Source organism: Notothenia rossii, assembly GCF_949606895.1.
Source record: "Notothenia rossii genome assembly, chromosome: 7".
NCBI lineage: Eukaryota > Metazoa > Chordata > Actinopteri > Perciformes > Nototheniidae > Notothenia > Notothenia rossii.
The window spans coordinates 66,014,009-66,033,026 of record NC_136905.1 but is presented as its reverse complement, the minus strand read 5'-3'; the positions used below and the strand labels follow the sequence as shown (position 1 = coordinate 66,033,026).

Below are 19,018 nucleotides of genomic sequence, written 5' to 3'. Positions count from 1 at the left end.
GGCTGGTGATAACCTCTGAGAGTGAGTGAGGCAGGGGGAGGGATAAACACTTGTGTAGGTGCTTACGTTGGCATTGGAGGAAAGTGTGTGGGGGGGGGGGGGGGGGGGGGTGAGGGATGGAACACATGTGAGTGTCAGACCAGCAAATGGGTTTAGGAATCTGCTTATTATTGTTTCAATTCAACAACAATGTCCTTTTGTCTACAGGCAGCTCCCATCTGTCCATGTGTATAATTTAAAGAGGTGCTTGAAATTCTCCGAATGAAAACATAACATCACAGGCAAGTTTAGTGAAGCTTAGAATTCTCGCAACAAATCTCCAGCTGGTGTTACATTTGCTGGTGGCCACATTGGCTCCAGTCACGGAAAAGGCCTGGGCTTGCCATAAATGTGCGTAAATGTCTCTATCAATAAACTGGAATATGCCTCACTCTTCAAAGACCATAGAGTCCCAGTGAAGGAACCGTTCTTAATGGTGCAGTCTTTCCGGCAGATGCTGGAGAAAGCTAATGGCGGTAACATGTCAAAAGTTCCTTCTTTTAGCAACCCTCACTGGTTCCAGATGCCACATATCGTGTCAAGAACGGTAGTTGGGTTTTAATGAAAGCAGTCTTGATTCAAATATTTAGCAGTGTGTTAAAGGAAGGAATTCCACTGGCAGTAAGTACTGACAAACACACTCACATTGACCATTTGGTGACCAGACTAATGGACGTTTCATTCTTGATCACATATGGTAGACTGTAAATACTGGTCAAACATTTTAATGGGTTGCTGCTTGGGCGACATGTGCTCACACCTCCATCCGGGTGTGCTATAATTCTCCTTAAACTCTAAGTGTTTGTGTGTGTAGAGCAATGATTTAGGGGGAATTGTCAATAAGATGGAAACTAATGGGTTGCTATTGCACGCCAACTCTAAATGTTCTTTCTTTTCATGCATATGTGCTAAAGTGCATTGCTTCCTACACAGTGGTTGGAAACTCACCGACTCAGAGGGCCCGGCTCCAGTCAGAGGAGAGTAGACCACCCGGTACTCCTGGACCAGGCCCGTGGCAGCCTCCCAGCGAACGTTCAGAGTGTTGGTAGTTGGGTTGAAAACCTCGATGTTCCTGACGGGGCTACGCTCCACTGCTGAACCAAGAATGTTGGGTTGTCAGATGTAGAGAGGGAGATACGGAAGTCAAAGGTCAAGGTGGGGTAAGGAAGAACCAAAAGAGGATTCAAGTGGGAAGAAAATAGTGATGACAGGGTGAGGTTAAAGGTCAGCAACCCAAGAGGTTTGTTTAGATTAGAAAGGCAGATTGGAAGAGGAGATGAAATAAGAGACACAAACAGATTGTTTAGGTCAGATAATCATAAGTGGGGAATGGACAGAGGTCAGCAAATGAGAGAGTAAAACCATGAATACCATAGAACCACCCCCAGCATTTTCCTGAACAAAATGCATGTGGTATTTTCCTATTTGCCTGTTTGACCTTGTGGTTTATAGGGATTATTAACAACTTTTTGTTAGCCTACTAATTAGTAGTAATGTCCTTCTACTTTTGTCCCATTTAACGTGGTCTAGACTAGTTTTGTGGACAGTCCAATCACTAAATGAGAACATTTCAATAAAACACTGAACAATGCTGGCCACAGACCAACGGAGACAAGTTTAAGACATTATTTAACACTACTGCTATCACCAGGACGCTTCCTGTCAGTGCCCTGAAGGTTAATGAAAAGGATACAGGACGAATGTGCAGGCCTGTGTGAAAGCTGACTTCTAAAAAATCCAAAGCAGATGTTTAGATGTTTTCTGCCCCTGCTCATAATGAGCCCATAAATGCATGGGAAAAACACAGTGGGCCGAACACAGTGAGTGAGCTTCCGTACTTTAAAGTTACACTAACCAATGCCTGTTGCATTGAAAAGCTGTTTTGTATTTCAAGGCACAATTAAACCGTCAGGGGCTTGAATATGAGCAGATCCTTCCTTAAATTCAATGAAAAAAAGGGGGAATCAATTGACTTTGAGTGGAGATGACAAAAGATTCCACAGCTGTAACAAGATTAGCGGTAAAATAATGTTGTTGCAGTATGATGTAATATACTGTACATACTGTACAACAGTGGTTAACATGTCGAAGGAAAAGCCACTGAACATGAAGGACTATTGCTCCAGGAGGGAAAATGGGGGTAACAGTAGCAAGCATGGAGCATGACCTTAGCCAAGTGACTTAGAGCCATAAGACATATAATGCTCTCCATTCATTTCTAACAACCACTCCCCCTCTTCTGTTTCTTTTTCCCAAAGGACAGCCAATTACTCAATACACCCCCTCCCCCATTCTCAAGCTCCATCATTATCCTGACCACTACCCTTCATTCCAACCTATAAATGGATGATATTACAGGAAAGAGAGAGAAGACACCATTATAATGCTGCCAACCCGGAGGAATTCCTTCCTACACAATCACCCCGAAAAATGCTGACTCAGTCCCAGCAGAGTTTGGTGGTCTGAAATTGTGCGAGAAACTGGAAAAGTCTGTGTTCTTCAAGGAAGTTCTGAGTTAGCTGACTGAGCGAAACGCTGTCTTTTTATGTTACGTCTCATGTTACATTTTACATGTAAGGTGTGCATTAAGTCACCGCAAAAAATGGAACTGGATCGGTTTGGCTTGGCTTACAGCTTGTGAAAGGATTTTGACGAGTTGAGGCAATCAGCTTTAAATGGCTGCCTTATTGAAGGCTCCTGACGTACAATGACATCAAATCAGCTACCAAAGCCAGAAATCTCATTCTGGAGGGACATGAATGGATTCCTGAAATCTCACTGACGTCATACAGTATGTATCATTCTCATCTTCTCAGTCTCCCTGGGCTATTCTAAACCCTGGGAGCTGTCTTTCAAGGATGTCACAGCTGCTTTTTAAACATCCCTGCATGGATCAACTTTGTGACATGGGACCAATGATTTAAGGCATGCAGTTCTTACATGTTTTGCCATCCTCAGACATACGTTGTCCCTCTCCAGCGGAGTAAACGGGAACCACAGTTACTGTGTAGAGAGTGTCAGACTGAAGGTTCTTCAGCACAGTTTTGTAGGTGCTTCCTGAAACCTGGGCCTGGATAGAAGTAAAACAAGACATACATCAGGTTGTGCTCCAGGCATTAAAGGTATGGCGTAATTGCAATTATAGGAAAGGAACATTTCATTCAACATAGTTTAATGTTTTAGAACCGTTTTTTCCATCTTACCATCTCTTCCTCTCCTCCAGCTGCAGGCACATAGAAGATCCTATACTGACGCACGTTGCCCTCGGCAGCCTCCCACTGGACATTCAGGGTGCTGGTAGTGGGGTCAGTGACCTGAAGGTTCCTAACACCGCCCAAAGGCTCTGGAGTGAGACAAAAGTATGAAGAATTTAAAACAAACAGTGTCTGTAAGCCTTCATGCAAAAAAGCATCAGAGCTGTTCTTGGGTGCAGCCAAAGTGGAAGAAAACTCACTGGTCTTTCCGGGGCCATTCAGCTCTGGGCTAAGTCCTTTGGCGTAAACTGCTACCACGGTGATGGAGTACTCAGTGTCAGGGGTCAGCTTGGGGAGCAGGACAGTATTCTTCTTCCCTCCAACCTGGGTCTAGAGAGGGAAGAATAAATGTCAGCTTACATCAAATATTCTTATAACTCTATAATCAATCACTGACACTGTCTGCAAACCTTAGATGATTATATTGATTAACTAGGGCGGGTAAGGAGACAATGAGTCCCAGGGCACAGTCATTATTTTAGAAAGTATTATAGTTGCTTTGTATCTCTTTTTGGTTTTGGTTCCCCTCTCCATAGTCAAAGTGAGTCAATATAGTCTCTTTATATCTCTTTGTTGTTTTTATGGATTTGTTTTGTGGGAATGCTGAGTCGTTTTTAGTTGTTGTGTGTCTCTTTGTGTTCAAAGAGACACACAACACTTTGGGCTCATGGACATGTCTAGCTACTTAAACAGTTTACTTCAGTCTTAACTGTAAAAGACAGTAGACTATTCTTTCTACATGTTTTAGTTTTCAACAACTTTTGGCAAATCTAGTGTACACTGGGGGAATATGTATTTGATCTGTTTATCAGGTGGGATAAAAGAGAACTCTGCATGCGTGCCTTAAATTGACGTCAATAACTTTATGGAAAGAATTCTACCTGACAGCTACTGGACTGTCAGCATTTCAGAGGAGGATTGTTTTGACATGATTAACACACAGCACACTGGCCAAGATAAATCTGTGCTCGGATGGCTGAAACAGACGGATGTTATGTCATAACGGTCATGACTGTTGATGATTTATTGCATTACTTCTGTGTTTGCGTGAGGATTTGTGTATGCTATTGTATGAGCTTTGGATTTAATCCTCTGTGGATTTCTTTAATCACTGTACAGCTCTGTCTCTAAACAAACTGGCTAAATGTTTTACCAGCAAACAAAAGTAGGATGTTTTATAATGTTGCACTGCAGTAACGTTTTTGTACTCAAGTGCAGAATGTGTGTCAGACAATTTTCCAAAAACAGACTTATTGTCCCAGACAAAAAAACACAAAGCTCCCGGGGCTATCTTCATTTGCTGAAATCCTCATAGTGAACCAAGACAAATTGGCTCATGCTAGCCAGTTAGTTTCCAGTTTTCCATCAACCTCTCAGTGTGATATCAACCAGGCAATCAGTGCAAATTAAATTTCATCAAGTAGTTAAGAGGAAAAACGTTCCACCTCAAAATGGAAACTACAGTAAACCTATGACTTGACGTGACACCAGCTGAACTTGGCTGAATTCTGCACATTTCTAACAGGGTTAATTATAAGGGAAGCAAATATTTGTAAACGTTTACCTGTCCTCTCCAGTGAGACAAATGTCAGATGTCATCTGGATATTATTAAAATATGTGAAAGAAGAGTCAACCTATAGCAAGATTTGCGAGCAGACTTAAAACACAATCTGCTTTCAAATATGACACCTGTGGCACAGTACTCTCTCATTACACAAACACACAATGACCTGACAGGGCAAGTGCATTCCATCTTCCTTGGACACACACACACACGCACACACACACAATTCTCTGAAGTATCTGTTTAGTTTCTCCCCACTGAGCTATTCAATTATCAGCCTAAAATGTTTCGTGCAAACTTTGTATGACTTCCAAATGTTATCTCCTTTCAGCAACTTTTTACAACCTTTATCTGCCAAGTTTTGAGGAGGAAATATTTGTTTTACCATTTGTTAGAATTAACTTGGCTTATCGGTGTGGCTGACAGTCTGTACAGTTTTATGTAAAGGCATGTGCATAAGCATCATTTAGGCTTTTGGGAGTAATGAGAAATGTCTGACCGTTAATTGAAACCAAATATTCAACTCTAATCCAAAAACACTTTCTGCACATTCAAGCAAGTCAGCCAAGAAAATGCATGACCAGTGGGAGACAGTCTGAGGAAATATTTAGGCATTACGCTGCCAAGTCCGAAACAACAAATTCAAAGATTTGACTTGATAAACTAAAATAATGCAATACCAGTGGCAGAGTTGTAGCTGTTGTATATTTTATCGAGGCAAATAAACTTTGGAGGAAGAAGCCAATTCAGTGATTGAGTTAAAGCTCAAAGAGACATAAACAGCAGTTTTCTCTGGCTTAGTAATGCTGGCCTGAAGTCCAGTTAATAAAGCAATAGAAGGAGATTAGGGACTAAGTTTCTAATATTTTAATATCCAGGCCTGCAGCCGTTCAGTTCAAATTTTTACTTCTTGGCATTTAACTCTCGCCCATGGAGAAATGCCTAACCTCAATCGGTTGTTCGGTGTTAAGAAATTCATTGCAGTAATAAAAGCACCTGTAAATGAATACTATACGTCCTATATTGGATTTGATAATATACGAGAACTACCCAAAGCAGTGTGTTGTTCTGTTTTGCGACTCACAGTCTGGCTCCTGCCTCCAGCCGTTGGGACGTAGGTGATCTTGTAGTTCTGCACGCGGCCTGGAGCTGGGTTCCACCTGGCGTTCAGAGTGGTGGTGGTCTCGTTGAACACAACCAAGTCGGTGGGAGGTCCACTAGGTACTGAGAATGCATGCATGCACATGTCACAATTACAAGCATGTCAACACGTCGAGCTGTTTGATGCAGTTAGAGCACTTTTCCCATGAACTTTTTTCTTGGAAATGTCTTTTAAAGCCCCAGCCTTGATACATTGGTCAGCCCATGTTTAAATGTTTGTTCTGTCTTGAAATTACTTAGTCATTATCAGTTAATGAATGTTTTGATTATGTATTTACTTAAAGGTCAAATGAAGCAGGTTTATCACTGGTTTGTATCAAGGATTGCAGCTTTAAAAGAAGAAAAGACAATCCTCCTCTGGGTTTTGTCTTTTCCGAAGCCAGGATGGATCGTTGTGAACAGCATGGCAAAATGCATGGATGAATGCATCAATGGATTGATGGATGGATGGATGGATGCAATGGATGGATGGATGGATGATGGATGGATGGATGCAATGGATGGATGGAAGGATGATGGATGGATGGATGCAATGGATGGATGGATGATGGATGGATGGATGGATGGATGATGGATGGATGGATGGATGGATGATGGATGACAGAATGCCCTTCAAAAACAAGGATTCACATCCCTGTACGACATGCAAAACTGAAATATATCTTCAGCCGATTTGATTTATCTTTGGCCTAAGTGAGAACAGATTCAGGAACAGCCATGTCATGGATGGGATGAACAATGGGACAAAAAACAAGACCAAGACAGACAAACACAATACAATGGGGCTGTGTCAGGTGCATCACAGCACTGCTGTAGCGGTTGATTTATGATGTGATGATGGTTGGTCAATGAACAAAAGTTCAGATGATTGGATGAATTAACAAAACATGCTTTCGTCACTCGAAAGAAAAAGCATCCTCTTGGTTTACCATAAATATACTTACGTCTTTTAATTGCAGGCTTGGCCCCTATACGCACTAGAGGCAGAAATAGAAAGGTATGATGGGCATACCCTTCGCTCAAGTATCACTCAGCATATTTTCAATGAGTGAAATTGAAAGGTTAATCAAAAGATCCAACAGAGATTTTGTCAAGCAACAGAAGTGAAACAGTGTTAACTGTATTGATTAATCAGTGGTCAACACAGAGTTGCTGAGGTGTCTTACATGTCCTCTCAGTGCCCAGCAGATCCTCGCTCTCGGATTCATCTGGATAGATTGCAGTGACGGACACATCATAGGGCGTGTCTGGATCCAAGCCCTCCAGAACGTGGGTAATCTCATCATTGTTCAGAATGTTCTGGTGAGGAAAACACAATCACAGCGTGAAGGAAGGTGCTTGACTGCAATTTTTAGCCAATACAAACCAAAGAAACAAGATCCATATTAGATTGATTATAATTGGATTGGTGTAAGAATCTGTTTTTTAGATATTCCAGATTACTCGACAGGGACTCTTTTTCAAAGCATCGCCAAAGCACTTACTGCGGGACTCGTCAAGAATTTCATAAATCTAAACAGCTGTTTTTCTCTTACATATTGGAAGTTAGTTTCTCCCTTCTTTTTCCAGCCAATGCGGTACAGAGCCACGTCAGGGGCTCCGTGATCCCAGGTGGCTCTGAAGCTGGTCTGGGTAACTTCTGAAAATCGTAGGTTCTGTGGGGCAGGAACCACATCTACAGAAAAGAGAGAAATAAGTTAATCAGGAACTCTATAACAGTGAGTGGCAGGCGAAATGGGACAGTGCCATTATCGATAATAACGATTGTCATTCATACCAGTGATTCCATCTCCCAACATTGTCTGACCAGGTCCCTCATCATAGATCGGAGTAACAGCCAGGCTGTACTCAGTCTGCGAGGTCAGTTCTTCCAATAATCTGGTTGTCAGGCTTCCGTCCACTTCCAGCTGTAGAACAACCAAACCAACTTGTTGAAATCGATAGAGCAAAATCATTAATGCAAATAGATATACTGATGTTTGAAAGCCCATATAACTTCAGATGTTTTTCTCATTAGCTACATTTTGCCAAGTCTTGCAAAACTTTAATTCCGTTCACAGCACAAATTCCCAGGAACAGTAAGACTCCTAGGAAATTCAACCATAAGGCATAAAAAAGTGCTTGATTCCATGACATGAAACAAACAAGCAACAAAACAAACAAAAGCAACAAATAAAAGCAGCTGGAACACTCAGGAAAAACCACACTGGGTTTATGGCTCTTAATCCCATTATGTTTTAACTGAACTACAGGGATTCATTATGAACAAACATTTTAGTTTGAGTCTAAACAGGCACTATATTTGTCTTCTGCACCATAAAACCATGCATAATGCTGCACCTGGAGGGAATATGTCCTGGAGTCAACTTGTGAGTGGCATACTGTCACTTACATTTACTGGGATCCCATAATCCGTTTGGTCAAACAAGAAATTCTGTTACTCCCTGGGCAATAATCTCTTCCTCCCCACGCTATGCATTTATGACAATCACAACATCCTCCAGTGACTCATATTTCATGTGAGTTTCCATCAGAGGAGCTTTGAGGATCACGTCCACCTGATTTATGGCTGACTAAGTAGCACAAAGCAGAACACAGAGTTTTCTGCTGTAGCCCAAGAACTCCTTAAGGGGGACATGAAACTATAAAGTAACGGTCCAATCCGCCCTTTAAACCACGCAAAACCACATTCTGATAGTTTCATAATCTTTTCATTGGACTCCACAACATCCCCTTATGTCCATCCAACCAGCTGCAGCCTCCATTATGTGGTCTCAACCGATATATAAAGGGATCAGTGATAAATGGTAATATAAATTCATCATCATCAAAAATAATGGTTCAAACAGACAACAGCTAGTGACATTTTTTTCGGAAAACGTAAGAGCCAAACAAAACTGGAAACTCACTTCTTTAGCATCTCCTTCCTCGGGCTTGTAGGTGAGGAGGTATTTGCGAACAGCACCAGGAGCAGCATCCCAAATGAGCCTCATGGAGCTGTGAGTGAATTCACGGGCTGTCAGTTTGCCTGCAGGAGGCAGGGGAACTAAACAAAGTGGGGAAAAGGTTCAGGATCAACGGTGGAAGGTAATGAAGTCAATTAACTCAAGTACTGCACTTTAAAGTATGATATTGAGGTACATTTACTCACTTGAGAATTTTGGTTTTACTGACCTCCACTACATTTTGGAAGCCAATATTGTACTTTTTACTCCACTACATTTATCTTGCAGCTTCAGTTACAGTTACTCAACACATTACGATTATTAGCTTATACAAAATATATATAAACTAATAGAAAAAAAGCAAATGAGCTCCACCTTGATCAGCTATCATAGTATCATTAATGCATTAGATATTTTAATAGAGTAATTGCATTTATATGATTCTAAAATGGGTTATTATACATAACAAGTCATTTTACTTTTGGTACGCCAAGTATATTTTGATGACAATACTTTTGTATTTTACTTAAGTAAGATTTTAAACTTTAAGTTTTTTTACAATTTATCATGGCTAAGTGTGCTTAAGTAGAAAGTCTGAGTATTTTTTCCGTCACTGGTCAGGATTATCGTTAAGCATTCATGACAATTTTGAGCCAACCTGTAAGATATCAACAATTAACAACAGCTTAGTGAAATGCTGTAGATGTCACATGTATGATTCAGTGACTACATACGGGTGACTCCCTGCTTGGTCAGCGGTTCGCTAGCCAACTCTCCATGTAGGGCGAAGAGCGAGAGGGAGTAAGCCGTGTTGGGGAGTAACTTCACCAGCTGGACTTCAGTGGTATCTCCTCCCACTCTGATCTGCAAGGGGACCAAACCAACAATGATTTCAGAGGGGAAACGGGTTGACAATGACGCTTCAGTGAAATAGTTTGGGATGACAAGAGCGGGAGAAATATTCTGATTTGGAGCACATCTGCCGTTTCCGGTTCTGAAGATTCATGAACCAATGACGATGTTCCCTTAGCAGATTGAGCTCATGGTTCACCCACCCCGTAGTACAATGTTCCTCTGTATTTCCCCTTTTGCCTTGTCAGCTAAATGATGAGGCAAACACTGGTGGCTTTGTAAAATGTTATTTCAGTGTGTGACCTCTGTATTCTGTCACTGAACTGCTGACAGAAGTGTTTGTGTCTGTTGTGGTGCATATGAATACATGCAAGCTGATGTGATTGACAGCTGATTGGCCCTATGCCCTTTCTTGAAGTAACAGCTTTATTAGATGATGTCTCTTACCTCCTGCTCGACAGTGGGCTCAGTGGCATTGATGGCGCTGTATAGCAGCATGTAGCCACTGGCACCGGCCGCCTGCTCCCATCTCACCCGCATGGTGGTGCTCTGCTCTTCAAAAATGTCCATTGTCCTCACGGCACTCAGGGGCACTGGATAACCAGGCAAAAATGTTAAAGGCGCCAAAAATGTACAGAAAAAGTGATGTTATAACAGTTGAATGTACTTGTAAATAAACTCAGAGATGTATTACAGAGAAAAAACGTAAGGATAAGAGAAATATCTTTGCCGATTACGGGGATACATTCTTTTGTTTGGTTTTTTCTTTGATTGCACAAAGACGTTCTCAGTACTTTTAGTTGGCTATAAACAAACTAGTAAAAGAGAAATTAACGACATCTTAAAAGAAACAAAGAAATAGATCAAAACCCCAGTGTAATCACGTAGATTGCCTTGAATATACATCTAATTAATATGTACTAGTGCTTTCTTTTTGTAGCCGCCTATTGTTTAATAAACAAGACCAAGATATTACCTTTAAAAAATGTGTTAATAGGGACCATCCAGTCACTGAGTGCATACAATTTGTGTGATGGAACTAAGCCAGAGAGATTCAGCTCAAAAAGCCTGCTGAAGTTTAAAGTGTTGCTCTTTAAAAAAACGCATTTATTTATGTTTTCTTAAGTGGAAAATGGTCACATCTTGCCAAATGATCAAAGACCAGGCCGCCATATTTCTTTTAGGGCATTTGCTTTACTTCTGACAACTTTTACCATACATTGATTTTTATAGATCTCTTTAAATCAAATGATACGGGCCTAGATGAAAGAAAGCCAGAAAGAGAAGACATACGTGTGGTCTCGACTCCTTTGAGGGGCTCACTGATCTCCTCTCCCACCACGGAGAACACGTTGACCAGGTACTCGGTCAGAGGGTTGAGGCTCTGGAGGACCACCGTGGTCTCAGTGCCATCCACAAACACCTAATACAGATGGCATGATCAGAAGATTGCAGTTGATAGTGTTATCTGTAACAGTCTCTAAATTGTTACAAACGTTGGATATGGATACTTTCTGAATAAATATTCTGCATCATAACTGTAGGTGTACATGCCTGAATCTATATTTTGCAGGATCATATGGCACAGGGGCTGCCTATGCATTTTAAAGCATAACAATCAAAAGTTCATTCTCCAGCTGAAGCTCTCCAATCAAAACCAGAAATCCATCTGACAAGTTTTTACTGGAATAAAACTCAGCATGTGCTTCAATTTCAGATCCATAAACAACAGTGAAACCTCATCCACTATGTTCGCTATTTAACAAAACCATGGGAGCCTGACAAAAACAAACATCTCCCACATGTAGTAAGATTCAGACACCAACAAATGCATCTCTTCCCCCCGAAAGCGGAGCCAAGTCCCTGCTGGCTAATGGAGCTATCACTTGTGAGGTCATTATTTGCTTTCTAATCCTCTAAATTGAAAGCAGTGTGTTTTTGTTTCCTTTCCCTGTGTTGGATGATGATTTAATTGGACAAACATCGAGAGGCCAACACAAACAGGGGGCTGGAAATAGCAGTTTGAGTGGAGTTTCCCATTAGAAAAAAAAACAGTGGGTCAGAACACATTAAAGCCAATGTCCCCTTGACACCCACACAGGGAGTTATGCTAAACTAACTGCACTGTGTGTGTTGCATCAGGTTTTTAGTGTTGTATACCTCTAGTGGGCGTCCATCCACGGTCATGTACTCCACGCGATACTTCTCCACTGGTTCTTCAGGGCCGGTCCAGGTGGCTCTGAAGGAATGGTGAGTCACCTCTGATGTTATCAGGTTGGTAGGAGCATCGGGTGCGCCTCCTGTTTCAGGTGTAAGCATAAAAAGGCAGAAATTGCAATCTTGCCTGTGACAGTAAACATGTGACAAACTATATGTGGCAACAGATAAAAGCATATTTAGCTACAAGTCCCAACAGCTCTGTCTACCAGCCACAGTACTTATTGAGACTATAAAGCCACATCCTCTCCAAGGAGTTCCCCTGCAGGATCCAATAGCAGCTCTTTAATTTCATTAACGGCAGGCAATTTCCTATTCCGGAGAGGTACAGAGAATATTAGGGGGAAAAGAAAATAATAGATCTGCAATCATTTCCAAGGGCTTGGATGATTATTTGCTTCTAGTGTTGCTTTCCATGGTGGGCCAGACATGTAGCTGTGTTGGTGTTGGATGCTATACACTATATTTATAATTAATCTCAAATGTCTGGGATTGGAGCAGTTGGCTTAGGTTGTATGTGGTTATTATTTTTTACTAGAAGGCGTCTGTCCTTGCAGTCGGGTTTACTATTCCTTAAGCATTTCCTTTGTTAGATCAGTCAGCTGTGTTGCTGTAATCTCATACACACCTGGCCCCTTGACACTGTTACACAGGTTGTCAGTGAGGTTGTCAACGATGTCCAACAGGAAGGAGAAGTCAGCCACGTTGTACATGTGAATAGTATCTGGATCAGTGGCAATGGACCTCAACTCGTTCTCATCAGCATTCTTCACACCTACAGAGCAATAAGGAAGACAGTAATCATTAGCACTTTGATACACCTCATGCGATGAGTTTGTGAATGGCACTTAGTTTTACTTACCGATGGCGTAGAGCTCAATGCCCTGATCGCGCAAGCTCTGAGAGTTGAAGATGACATCATCCTGGGATTTGCCGTCAGTGATCAACACACCGATCTTTCTGGATTTAGGTCGCATCCCGACATTCTCTTTGAAGTTGTTCTGGAGGAGGTAGTTCAAAGCCAGACCTGCAATAACGATATCAATGTTTAGTTTTAACCATGGTAGTCTAGTCACACAGAAAGAAGTAAGTGGCAATGCTCCCACCAGCAAATAATTAAATAGATAGATCAAAGTACCAGTCAAGGTGTTTCCTCCTTTGTAGGGCAGGTTAGCCACAGCATCCAGGAGAGAGTCCCGGGTAAGATGAGCATTCAAGTGCCATTCAGTCTTTGGGTCTCCACTGTACTGGGCAAGACCTGAAGACACCAGCAAATAGTTAAACCAACGTAAAGATACTTCTTTATCTTTTATTAGTAATAACCAGTTGACTGTTACTGCGTTTATTCTGGGTAGACTCACCAATTTGGACCCTTTCAGGGCTAATGTCAAAGACTCCCACCATACGGGCGATGAAGGCGCGAATGGTCTTGAAGTTGAGACGTCCAATACTCCAGGAGCCATCCACCAGCAGCACAATATCAGCCTGTGCATTGGTCTTACACTTCACACCTAAGAGGGCAAAATGTCAGTGTTGTAATTAGACAGATTCAAAATTATATATTTATAAAGTAGACGTCCATGTCCAACTGTCATATATATACAATAATATGTGTGGTGAATTAGATTGAAAGGAGTGCTCAAAGAGGTGTGAGAGGTGAAGGGAAAAGAGAGGTTTATGAAATTAAATTCGATTTTTGGCATTGAAACAAACTTAAAACAGTCCAAACATTCTCCAAGGGGACAAACAAACATATTCACAAGCAAGTAATAAACGATATTTTCAGTTTTTTTAATCAGACAACTTTTATTTTCCAGGTGTAATTATTATCTTCTTGTCTTGTGGCGTGTCAAGGCAGTTTCAGTCGGTTTTCATATCCATGAGTTAGTCCCAGGGGCAAATCAGGAGAGTACGCCCTTAATGGCCTGTGACATATCAAAGGCCTCCGTGTGAGAGATTACCGTGCCCTCCAGAGCAGAAGATTTTACAGACACCTGTGGGATGAAAAGGAAGGCATCCGATCCTCTGTACCTAAAAAGAGGGCTGTCTGCAACTGAAAACAGGTTAGAGGTTTGATTTACAGAATGGTTTGTTCACACAGAAAACCCGACCCCGGTCCCATGACAGAAAGCCAGCTGTCAAGCTTTCACCGGCAGCAAGGGAGAGAAATGCAAAAACATGTCAACTCAGAAAGTAACTCCAACAAGTAGGTCTGCTAGAGGTAGATCAACAAACCAAGAATTAATTATATCTGACACCACGATGAATATGCAAAAGTAAAGAAACATTGCGGCACTAATTATGTTGTCCTGTAATTAAAAAGATTAAATTAGGGCAAGTAATGAAAGAGAGATGTTGCTTTTGCCACACCCATAACTTTCTTTGCCCTCAAGCTCCAGAAGAGTTGTTGAGAAATGAGCCTGTTGTCTATACTTGGTAGAGCTGAGAGTGGGCTTCTCTCATATTTTTATCTCCTGACCTTTCTACCTCCTTCCAACTAACTTAAAAATAAGTTCTCCTCCTCACATGTTTTGACAGTCACGCTCCGACTCAAGAGGTAGTAAAAGCATTTGATAACCGCAAAAAGATTATGAGCGTATGGCTTAAATCTACACTGGCCTATACTTGGACTGGAAATAAAAAAGCGGAAGTCCAAAGTGTCACAGTGAACAAAGCTAGAAAAGGCGCAGACAGATGGAATAGCCATTAAATCTGTTATTTTGTGAGACAATTAGCTTTGAGGAAAGGCATTTAGGGAAACTCTTCAGCTTTTATGGGGCATGGGTTTAGAGAGTATTTTCCGAAGCAAAACTTTACTATGTGATAGAGTCCCCAGTGTTTGACTGTTGCTGCCCTGAGACATAACATAACGGAGACGCTCCTTAAAAGAGATGACAGGTGTATACATGGAATGACTAAAAACATGCCATGTTTAGCTTTAGCATAAAACATGTTTTATGTTTTTCCTTTGCTGACATTTTTTTAAATGTTGTATGTTGGTTGTTTAGAAAATGACTTTACCTGTTACCTCATAAGGAGGAGGCGTAGGTAAATCAACAAGAGTTGTTTTCTCCTCTCCAGCCAATGGCATGCTCTCTCCTCCTTCAAACATACCAAATACATTCACTGTGTATTTGGTACCCGCTCTGTAGACCAAAAGAAAATGATTTGTCACACGACATACTGGAGGATATTAAACGAGAGACATTGAGACTGAAAATAAGAAATCAGCCACACCTTAGCTCCTCTAGCACCACAGTGTTGTCATAGGGACCAACCAGAAGTTGTCCCAGGTCAATGTCTTCGCCTATAGGGTGGAAAGTGACTTTGTAGCCCCTAACATCACCGGGAGCATGGTCCCAGGTCACACGGAAACTGGTCTTAGCCGGTTCTGAAGTCTGGAGGTTCCTGGGACCTTTATAAGGTGTAACTACGGAGAGAAGAGGAATGTGTAAATTGTCTAAATGACAAAGAACTGAATGAAGAGAAATTATCCCCAAAAATATTTTAAGGACTTTATAATGAAGAACAAATAAGTGATGTAATTGTGCCATAGTCATTTAATGTAAAATTGGTTATAATTACTTTAATGGATACAACTTGGCAACAGAAAGAGAAATACTTGTGGTTGAGTGAATGATTAACCAACGTACGTGTTGTTCCTTCTCCCTGCCTTGCTTTGCCCTCTCCGGAACGGTAGACTGGCAAGACAGTGATTTCATAGGTGGTAAGGGGGGTGAGGCGTTTTAGCACGGTGAAGGTGGTGCCACCGGGCACCTTGGTTGCTAGCTGGCGCCCTCCTGCTTTGGGTTTGTAGGTAACTCGGTAGTTGAGTACGTTTCCAGGTGCCGGTTGCCAATCCACCTTCATAGTCTTCTCCGTTTCCTCGGACACAACAATCGTTCTTCCAGCGGCCGAGACTGCGAGGAAGGAAAAAAAGCATCAGAGGTTGAAAAAGGCAAAATGATGAATGGATGGTATGAGGTAAAATCTAGACTTTGGGACTTGTTCAAGAGGGAATCTATGCTTAATGTGTGCCTAAACGCGTATTTTCCTGTATACCTTTGGAAATATAAGCAGAATGGCTTTCCTGCTGGTAAGTCAAAATAAACGGTAACACACTTGGCTACCTCACACTCTTTCATCTGGGTATCTGCTCAGTTTCCACATGCGTGCGGACACAAACTTACCCAAATATTCAGATTTTTAGGAGTATACATTATACAGGCCCAAATGTACATGATTGATCGTGTTTAGTTGGAAAGCTTGGGAGCCAGACTTAGATGTCTTGTAAATTTGAGCAAAGCCATAGTTCTCATGTTTCCATTGTGCACCATGGAGTGTTTCTTATTTTAAAAGAAGGAAGGGCAAATGTGAATTGTCAGTGGCCTTGAAACGAGCAAAGGAAAATATTCAGACTACTCTACTTCAGAGAAAGGACTTTTATTAACGGAAAAAAGCAACGCTTCCAAGTTTGACTCCTGTTATCCGCGAAGCACAAAAAAGGGAGCAGAAGATAGCGGGTGCAAAGCAAAGGAAGGTTATGAGCAAATTGAACATTTTAGTTTACAAATCTGCCTTGTGGTTATATTTGGTGTGTGTGCCAATTGTATTGCTTGCCAGAATCAATAAACACTAGTGAAGGTTGGAAATGTTTTTTTCCTTGAGCCCATTCCGTTTAAATAACTAGTTGAAGAAATCCCTCCCAACTGGTGAGGTTTTCCGCTCAATGTGCTTTTCTCATCCAAGCGTGAGTGTAGTCTAACAAGAGAGAGGATGGTGTCTATCTATCCTGCATCTCACAAAAAAACTGGGTGCAGGTGTGCTTGACATTGCGTCACTTCTGTACATACATATAACACACACGCATAGTCTTAAAGGTGCACGCAAAGGCTCTGTACTCTTGATACTTGATGGCTCAGACGAATGACGTTATCTCTTAGCTCAACCGTATAACACCCAAAGATTAAGTTTACAGCCCTGATGGATTTCCTTAACTTTTCTTTTAACTTACGTCACTGTTTCATATGCCTATGTGATCTCTTAAATGAAATCTCTTACTTAACCGGCTGTAAAACTTTAAAGCTGTAGATGTGTTTATGACATGATATGTGATGACACACTATGTGCTCAATTCCAAGACCGCATTTATTACTCTTAAAAAGGATCTCCTTAACAGTTACACATGGGGGAAAACGCAAAACAGTCACGTTGAGGTTATTGAGATTTTATGGCCTTATTGGATTTCGAGTTAAATCAGGCTTAGCTTCGCACTTTCTAGGTAAGAACATGAGACATTCAGAAATTCAAAGAAGGAAAATAAGAAAAAAGGAAAGCATTGGAAAAACAAAAAGAAAGAAAAACGGAGCAGATGTATAAAACGAAATATGGAGAGAAGCAAAGGATAAGGGAACAAGTCTGTAAAACTTACTATCGGTGGTTTCCTCTCCAACCAATGGCTGACCCTCTCCATGGCCGTAGGCAGCAAACACAGAGACCTGATAGCGTGTCTCTGGGATGAGACCCTCCAGGATTGTGGCTGTGGTGTCTCCTTGTACCGTCGTTTCCCCAGTCTCTTCAGTGTAGAGAGACTTCCACCTGAGCCGGTACTGACGAACATTTCCGGGAGCCGCAGCCCAAGACACAGCGAAACTGGTGTCAGTGACGTCTCTGGTCACCAAGTCTCTGGGTGAACCAAGCACTGTGGATGAATGGAGAGGAACAATCTTAGAAAGGGCATGTGGAAAAAGAAAAAAGGTAGCAATACAGCTTTAATGTTGTTTACTTAAAGAATTTTCCTAAAGATGTCTTTGTTTTGACTTGCTCCGATGCAAAAATAACTAAGATGGTACTGTTAGGTAGAGAAATGCTTTAGGGAGCTACAGTCCATGTGCACTCCGCTCTGCATCAGCCAAACGGCTCGCTGCACCCGCACTGCGAGGGGGACCCTAGCAAAACACGTCGGCTTGCTATCCTGGCTTCAAAATGGTGGAATGAGCTCCCCATTGACATCAGGACAGCAGAAAGCCTACACATCTTCCGGCGCGGACTAAAAACTCCACTTCGAGCGATAGAATTACTAACAAAGCACTTATATACTAACAAAGGACTGGCTTATCTAAAGCCAGTTGAGTAGCACTTGAACTGTTTTGGCTCTATGAAACCTGATGTACTTATATGATTCTGTTTTCTTCAAGTTTGTATCTTCTTGGTCGAATGCACTTATTGTAAGTCGCTTTGGATAAAAGCGTCAGCTAAATGCAATGTAATGTAATGTAATGTGGTGTTGATTTCTAATGCAGATTTATGGAGGTTTTAGAAAGTGAGCGAGACACAAAGTGGACAAAACTAAGAACCCTGGCAATAAACGATGAACAATCACTCATCTGTCTCTGCTTTAACCCTTCAGGATCTGTTTGAACAACCTGATTTTCTCACTTCATAATCTGACACTGCTGGAAAAATGTCTGCAAAACTAATCATAAATCAGCGCCTCTCCCGGCAGCACTTTAATTTTCCATCGAAATAGAGGAAACCTGATCAGCACAAGTGTGTTTGCTACAATTGCAGATGTTGAGTTCTCTCTTTTCTGCCTTCACTCAATTTTCTTGAGAAACTGTCATGAAAGGAGAACAGAAAATACAGTGGAGGGAAATTTGTGTAGGCGTTTCTTGATGGACAGCCAGCACATGCTTGGCTGAGAGGGATGCCCGTGTTGAGATGGACTCAAAGCTTAGGTCTGGTGGCCATATAAAGGAGCTGTATCTAGCATAGGAGGATACGCTGACACACAAAGCCTCCCACACAACCTCTGTGATCCTCATCCTGAATATAGTCCTTAAGCCCCTACATGCCAGCACCTAATGGCAATATAATCAGAGGCAGAGCAGTGCAGCTGGGTGGTCTCTCTCAAACCTCCTTCATCAGAACTCACAAATGAGGTTTTACGTAAAAAGCCAAATGCAAAGAATGAGATGCATCACCA

The 19,018-nt window shown here is 41.7% G+C and overlaps 1 protein-coding gene across 5 annotated transcripts in view; it reads right to left on the bottom strand.

The window, feature by feature from the left end:
- Positions 1 to 19,018, bottom strand: part of col12a1a (collagen, type XII, alpha 1a) — a 53,843-nt gene that overhangs the window by 20,536 nt on the left and 14,289 nt on the right. For 2 of the 5 annotated variants that reach the window (XM_079640319.1, XM_079640323.1), the window contains exons 14-35: positions 17,465 to 17,734; positions 15,687 to 15,953; positions 15,271 to 15,463; positions 15,055 to 15,179; positions 13,395 to 13,544; positions 13,172 to 13,291; positions 12,896 to 13,060; positions 12,662 to 12,808; positions 11,977 to 12,116; positions 11,110 to 11,239; positions 10,264 to 10,409; positions 9,699 to 9,828; positions 8,929 to 9,065; positions 7,797 to 7,926; positions 7,555 to 7,694; positions 7,186 to 7,318; positions 6,964 to 6,996; positions 5,943 to 6,082; positions 3,494 to 3,623; positions 3,243 to 3,382; positions 2,980 to 3,109; positions 988 to 1,133 (exon numbers count right to left, since the gene is read on the bottom strand). In XM_079640319.1, coding sequence (XP_079496445.1) covers positions 988 to 1,133; positions 2,980 to 3,109; positions 3,243 to 3,382; positions 3,494 to 3,623; positions 5,943 to 6,082; positions 6,964 to 6,996; positions 7,186 to 7,318; positions 7,555 to 7,694; positions 7,797 to 7,926; positions 8,929 to 9,065; positions 9,699 to 9,828; positions 10,264 to 10,409; positions 11,110 to 11,239; positions 11,977 to 12,116; positions 12,662 to 12,808; positions 12,896 to 13,060; positions 13,172 to 13,291; positions 13,395 to 13,544; positions 15,055 to 15,179; positions 15,271 to 15,463; positions 15,687 to 15,953; positions 17,465 to 17,734 — 3,242 coding nt within the window. The remainder of the gene's footprint in view (positions 1 to 987; positions 1,134 to 2,979; positions 3,110 to 3,242; positions 3,383 to 3,493; positions 3,624 to 5,942; positions 6,083 to 6,963; positions 6,997 to 7,185; positions 7,319 to 7,554; positions 7,695 to 7,796; positions 7,927 to 8,928; positions 9,066 to 9,698; positions 9,829 to 10,263; positions 10,410 to 11,109; positions 11,240 to 11,976; positions 12,117 to 12,661; positions 12,809 to 12,895; positions 13,061 to 13,171; positions 13,292 to 13,394; positions 13,545 to 15,054; positions 15,180 to 15,270; positions 15,464 to 15,686; positions 15,954 to 17,464; positions 17,735 to 19,018) is intronic. The other 3 variants (XM_079640320.1, XM_079640321.1, XM_079640322.1) reach the window with 3 other exon arrangements.